General features: G+C 36.3%; 1 protein-coding gene across 1 annotated transcript; it reads right to left on the reverse strand.

Moving 5' to 3' along the window:
• Positions 1-4407: 4407 nt before the first annotated feature.
• LOC142638691 (disease resistance protein RPM1-like) lies at positions 4408-7229 on the reverse strand. Its single transcript, XM_075812750.1, has one exon. The coding sequence runs from the start codon at positions 7227-7229 to the stop codon at positions 4656-4658; it is 2574 nt and encodes an 857-aa protein (XP_075668865.1). The 3' UTR covers positions 4408-4655.
• Positions 7230-7452: the final 223 nt, after the last annotated feature.

Below are 7452 nucleotides of genomic sequence, written 5' to 3' on the forward strand. Positions count from 1 at the left end.
CGCACTGTCACAAAAAATTTACTACTGTCTACCACATCTTTTCTCGTAATCTTTTTAATCTCACGCCTCAGTTTTCAACCATCCATTTTCTATGATATCATAAGTCCAGTTTCATCCATTTCACCATCAAGAATTTTCCATGGTAACATGTTTGTGTACCTCAATGTGTTTCAGTATAAAGTGTCACTTCCTTTAAAATTTTAACTTAGCACCAGCCAGAAATTTATCTACTAATTTGATTGGATCCTTGCTAGATCCAAGTTAGTTGTGAAGCAAACCTCACTTAGATCTGCCAAAATCAACACCAACCCACCTATTTGCGTACCCTATCCAAGGGATACCAAAGTTTTGGTCACTTAGATTGCCAAAATCAACTACTAGTCCTTTGTTAATAATGTGCTGATAGTGAACCACATGGCAGTCACCATCTTAATGTAAATTCATGTGGGATCCCATGTATCATGCACACATGTGGTGGACCCTATGACCACACAATATATACATCATATTAATTTAAGTACTTATGATCTACTTTGGGAATCTTAGATATATACTTTCTATCAATGGCCAAAATTTCCTGGTTTCTCTGAAATATATTTTTGATGCTAGCAGTGTATCTCAGAGCTCACATGTTGGTCCATTAAGTTGCTAGAATCTTTATCACTTTGTGGGTAAACTTGCATGTGCATCACGTGAGAGCAAACAGAGAGCTACAAAATCCAGCTTACTATACAATATTAGTATAAGAAGAAAAATAAGATACTGCAAGCACAGTGAGGCATTGCCACGAGTTAATACTTATTGCTCAAGTGAGCTACCAACAAAGCAAAGCTTCCAACAAATATGTAAAGTGGTCTTCAAGTCTTGCACCAATATTTTGTGGTGCTTCCCGCTGCAGTATCTTTGTCAAAGGTCAGTAGCTCTTCTTTACAGTAACTAGTTAGATACAGAGCCAAAAAAATTTTGTACGAGCAAAATAGCTAGTCACATTTCGTGGTATTATAGTGGGGCTAAACATGGTAAGCAAATTTTTCAAATTTAAAACTAGTTAGGGAGGAAGCGAGGAAGTTTGCCTCAAGCTTCCAACAGCTGTGAATATATAGTGGTATTATAGTGGTATCTAAAGTGACAATAAGGGGAAGTGCTAGATCATTTGACCTTAATTTCACAAGTTAAACCATTTATTTTCTTGGGAATTTGTAGATGAAACTAAAGCTAAGCAGTGGATTATATGTCCCCCCTTCCCTCCCTAATCTCCTCCTTTTGTGATGGTTAACTTTGATGTTGTGGTGAAAGATGCCAAAATGTGCATAATTGTTGTATAAAGAAACCAGAAAACTGATTCTGTTTGTAGATAAATTAGCCATTACGAGTGGATGTCAAATGTAGATAAATTTTGATTCTCTTTTTTGAGTTTCTGTTTGAGCTCTAAATCATTTATGAAATTTATCTTCAACCAATAGCATAGGATAAGTGCTATCTTCAACCAATAAGGGGAAATTTATCTTCAACCAAGATGGAGACTGTATTTAATAATTTGTTTTTACTTATAAAAAAGAATAGAAAAAGAATTCTTTTTCTTGGACTGTTAAATTGGCTTTGTGACATGATGAACAAGGTTGTGGAAGTGGTTGTATTAATCCATGAGCCACGTTGTTAAATTTAATTGTCCTTCAGATACATAACACATTTGTATTGCACTGCCCAATGTAGTCACATGCTTAAATTTAATTGGGGAAGCTAAGGTACAACTCTAAAGGAATTGTCCCTAAGCATCGCTCTTATTGAAATAGGAACAAAGGCTTTGGTTTACAAAGATGTTGCAAAAGGTAGAAATCTGTAGTTGTCCGCTTCATGAGGCGTGTAAACATTTACCATTCACTATTACTGATTGTCATGTTTGGGTTAATGTAACACTTGTCTTATCATTACTTTCACCAATTTTTTAATTATATATTATTGTTCTATTTTACTTTGGAATTCTAAGCTTTTGAAGGAAAGTTTATCTTTATTGTTTTGGGTACTCTTCCTGGATCCTTGCTAAGGCCTATGAAAATAATTGAAATGTTTGTGGCCTACAAACTTTAGCTGGAGACATGGAATATAGTCTGACTGGTTGATCATTGTTAAAAAATATGTTCTTTTTATTGCCAATTTGACTAGTTGGCCATTGTTTGACATTCTTACACCATGCTTTTACTGCCGTTTCAAATGTGAGAGAACCAGGAGTTTAGGATTTGACATTCTTGGCACTGTATTTTTGCAGGATCAAGTGCTGCTGCTTGGATGCTGTGAATACACAGCTCACCACTTTTTCTAAAGAGACATTTTGACATTCTTGTAATAGCAGGGAACTAAAGAGACATTTTGGATGGTTGTGTTGTGTTGGAAATTTTTTTTCATGTGTTGGAACTTGTGATAGCAGGGAAAAATTCTTCAGTTTTGATAACAGGGAAAAAACAGCCACAAAAGAGGGCAGGATAAAAAATAAAAAAAAATAGAAGCTATAGCCGCGTTTTAAAAACGCGGCTATAGTTTGTATGAAAGGTTGGCAAACGAACCTGACAGAGGGCTATAGCCGCGTTTTTTATAAACGCGGCTATAGTCCGCAGCCCATAGCCGCGTTAATAACCGCGGCTCAAGCAGGTCTGTAGCCGCGTTTTTGAAAAACGCGGCTATAGACCTGAAGCCTATAGCCGTGGTTCAAAAACGCGGCTTCAGGTCCGGTCTGTAGCCGCGTTTTTAAAAACGCGGCTACAGACCCTGTGGGTCTATTGCTGCGCCGCTTAGGCCGCGTTTACAAACGCGGCTATAGGATATAGCCGCGTTTTCAGGGTCTATAGCCGCGTTTTTGAAACGCGGCTATAGACCCCGTTTTTTGTAGTGTTTGATATAGTAAACCAGCAATATGATATGAATCTAAAATACAATGGATCCAAGCCATTGATTCAATTGAAGAGTAAATAGTATATAGTGAATCGTCGGTTTGGGACTCGCTTATTTTACTGAAACTGAAATTTTTTTACTAGAAATACAGTATATAAAGATAAAGTTAGCTAAAATAGTACAGTGAGACCTATGAATAGTACTAAAAAGTACAGTGAAATTTATAAATAGTAACAAAAATAAACTGAATAGTAAAATAAGTTATCAAATATAATATATCCAAACACAACCGTAATGGACTTTAGAAATCAATTAACTTGTCTTCATGTCTGTTTGGCAAGATTATTTTTACCAACTTATTTTACTATTCAGCTTATTTTTGCTACTATTTATGGGTTTCACTGTATTATTTTAACTAACTTTTACCTTTATTTACAATACTTTCAACAAAAAGTTTTCTGTTTCAACAAAGTTTTATCTACGTGTTCAAATATGAAGTGCATAACTTTACTTGATTCAAAATGACAACAAGTCCTTGCCTACTTTGTGGTTGGAACTTGCTACAACTTGTCTTTCATTTTTATTTATGTTTTATGTGTTTTTATCGTGTGTATTCTAGAATTTTTAATTTTTTTTAAAATTATTCTTTTTGAAGTAGAAATTTGAATTTTGTCACATCATTAATAATTTGATTTTAATGATATTTAAAGAAATAAATATAGTTAAGCGATTTGATGACATAATTCAATCCACTCTTCTGTCTTTCATTGTATTAAATAAAATGTGGATTTTTTTTTCAATCTTTTTCTTTTGGATTCTAGATTATCTCTTCTTTGATTCAAGAAACTTTTGTAGGTTTAGGGTCATTTTTTTGAAGTACGAACGAGAGTAATTCTTAAATACTTCCGAAGTATGGTAACATGGTGTTCCCTCTTCTTATATTCATTATAAATCCTACTGATTAAATTGATTATGGGGTCCATCGAGTATGTAAAAGGAGGAAACACATATCACTATACTTTCAGAGTACCTAATAATATTCCATTGGCCAGGAACAAGACTGCAACTGTGAGATCGAATGTCTAACTTTTCTAACTTTTAAATCATTCTAGAGAAATTTTTGCATATGTATCTACAAATTAATTACACCCAAGATTAAAATTGTAGAGTTTGTACCTATTAATTACTTGGCTCCTCCCTTGAGAGACTGATCTTCTTTTTCAATTATGAATGATGGCTAATTTAGAATTACACATACAAACACAAGCCTAAGTTGTCTCTTGAGAGACTGATCTTCTTTTTGAATTATGAATGATGGCTAATTTAGAATTACACATACAAACACAAGCCTAAGTTGTCTTTCAAAATTGACCATTTTCAATTAGAAAGAACAAAATGGGGTGCGCTAAGGTTGAGAAACTAATATTGCTTATTAGAGGTATGTGAATAACCAGTACCTTCACCAAGATAATATATATATTTATTACTGAACTGAAACTACAGAGAAACATAAAATGACACAAAAATATTTGACAGATGAAGGATTGAGATCGACCATCCGTCAAGCTCAAGTTCAATGAAAATGAGAATTTGGAACTAAATAATTCCATGACGGCATCGAATGGAAACAAAAAAGTACATCAATTGGATCATGACTACAATAACCACTGACAATCCTCACTGTATTTTTGCTGTATTAGACTCATAATGTATTGATAGCACTATATAATGAATTACCAGGTAGCTTTCCATTCCAACCATGTCACTTATTATTCCATAGTAAGTCCTTGATTTAAATACCCGGGAACATGCCTTTCCTCCAGACGATGAAGAATACTCTGTGATATACACAAGCTCTTCAGGCAGTCACAGTTTCTTATAGTTAGCTTCTGAAGTTTAGGCACTGCTGTTTCCTGAAAGACCACCATACACAATTGACTGAATTGTTCAATAACTAACATCCTTAGTTCCAGAAACCGTTCAGCTTCAAATACCAGCTCCTTGCCATTGTAAGCATCAAATAGATGGAGCTCCTTTAGAGAAGGCAAATCCTGAAGGGATTCAAGAGGGCTGTTCTCCAGTTTTGACAATTTGAGCTTAATTTTACTCAGATTGTCGAGTGAACAAATCCATTTCGGAATATAATGCAACCTCCCTCCAAGAAATACTCTATTAATCAGTTCAGGAGATTTCCTAACATAATTCAAATCAAGATCCTCCTCCATGCTCACCGACTCTACATACAGAGAAGTAAGATGTTCCATCTTCTCAATGGATGCACACAGATCCTTTCCGTCTTCTTTCATGAGCTCAGTGATCCCCAGTTTCCTCAATTCAATCAAGTTTCCCAACTCTTTAACAATGCTTTGCTTCTTGTTATTTGCCTTGATAAGTGACAGCTTCTGTAACAATGTCAAATGCCCAATTCCTAAGCACGCCTCCACACAAGAAACTAACAAATAGAGCAACTTATGAAGTTCACAAATTTCCTTGGGCAACTCGGTTGCAAAAGTCTCTCTTAGGTCAAATATCATTAGATTTTGAAGCTTCTTAATAGATTTTGGAACCAACTTTATCTTTGTATTCCTTAGACTCAAGTATCTTAGGAGGATGAGTTTGACAACTTCTTGAGGAAAATGTTGCAAGGCTGCATTTTCCAAATCTAGAACTCTCAATAACTTGAATTTGCTGAAAAGATCTTCGGCCATTGATTCCAAACGATTGCCTACCCCGAACACAGAAAAGGTACGAACATTAGGGAAGCCCTTTGTTTGTGATATGCAAGGGGAGAAATTGTGGAGAGATAATCGCCGAGGAATATTTTCACCCAACCTTGTTTCTGGTCCTCTAACAATTGTATAGAAGTTGTCATTCTCAGATTTGGAGAGGATGAACCCTCTTACAAGATTATAAACACGACAACTCTTTACTTTTCCATCAAAATCCCATTGGTTGACATGAACCAAACTCATTTGAACTAGTTCATCTAGGTATTCATCTGCCACCTGCTCTAGATTTTTACCTGCTTTTGCCCCAATGAACCCCTCAGCAATCCACAAGCGAACCAGTCTTCCGCGTGTAACTGAGTGATCTTCAGGAAAATTGCAGAAGTACAAGAAACATGATTTGAGATTGGGCAATAGATGAAAATAACTTTGAACTAGTTTTTTAATGTATGTGTGACCGACGGAACTTCCCGGTTCAAACTCAAGACTGTCATGGACATTTTTGAACTCCATAATAGTACTTGGTTTATTTGACAAGATATTGCCAACTGCAACAATAGCATGAGGCAATCTTTCACATCTTTTCACAATTTTCTCAGACCACTCCACCAATGAACTTGGCGGTTTGCCACTCGGGAAGGCCTTCCTATAGAAGAGCTCCCAAGCCTCTTGCCAAGTTAATGGATTAATATTGAGATCATAAATATAATCATGAGGGCTTGCACAAATAGAAGCTAAGTGGCGTTTACAAGTGGAGATAATTATTCTACTACCTTTATTATTAAAAGGAAGTAAACTTTCAATGTAATGCCACTCATCTTCATTCCAAATACCATCAAAAACAAAGATGTACCTTTTTTGTTGTATATGTTGAATCAACATCTGTCTTCCATCCATTCCTTGGCAAACATGTAATCCCATATTCTTGCAAATGTTCTCTAACAATTGCTCAAAAGAGCGTGGGACAGGAACCCAAGCACAGCATTCAAAATCTTCCTTCACCATTTTATAAACTTCATGGATAAGAGTGGTCTTACCTGTGCCAGGACCTCCAAAGACTGAAAGTATAGCATATCTTGATTCATTGTTGAGGATAAGACTGCAAATTTTCCCTATGCGCCTATTAATGCCCACAAGATGATCATCCCTAGAAATTGGATAGGCCTCTGGGGGGATTTCTTCAACATTAAAGCCGGAAGTAACAGCAGAGTGACAACAGCGAAATGCATCGGTGTCTTTGATGTTGTTGATCTTGGCTTTGATATCTTTCAATTGGGAGGACAAACGATTGATTCTTTTAATGTCAGTAAAAGAATGACGAACATTATGAAGAAAGGTTGTGAGCCGGTGATGATGGGAGTTTCCAGTAACATCAAACATGAACTCATCGATTGCAACCTCGGTCTCATACGCTAAATTCCGCACCTTTTGCACTCGATCCTTCCAGCCTTCTGTCTCTTCTCTTCCTTCTGTGTCCTTCAAGAAGCTTCTCATGGTATTCAACAATTCTTTTACTTCATTAATGTCGGGGCTCGCCCTTTTATGATATACATGCTGGAGGAAGGGTAGCACGACATCTAGTAGACCTATTGCTCCGGCAAGTGCAATTTCCGCCATTCTGTCTCTCTAGAGTTTCTCTTTCTCTTTCTCTATCTCTCTCTCTCTGGCGGAGCTAAAGTTGTTTTGGCAATCAGCTCTGCAGATAGTGAATGAACTTTCCAATTTCCTAAACTAAGGAGTCTACGGTATATACACATAGTTTTCAACTAGGATTACGACGGTGGGGACCAAAGACCAAGTTCCGAAAGTACAAGATTCCACGAACTTTCCAGTCCACACG

This window comes from Castanea sativa, chromosome 6 (genome assembly GCF_040712315.1).
Source record: "Castanea sativa cultivar Marrone di Chiusa Pesio chromosome 6, ASM4071231v1".
NCBI classification, from domain to species: Eukaryota; Viridiplantae; Streptophyta; class Magnoliopsida; order Fagales; family Fagaceae; genus Castanea; species Castanea sativa.

What these genes read in the sequence shown, in the direction of transcription:
- LOC142638691 (XM_075812750.1), bottom strand. Translation starts at nt 7,229, where the DNA reads ATGGCGGAAATTGCACTTGCCGGAGCAATAGGTCTACTAGATGTCGTG.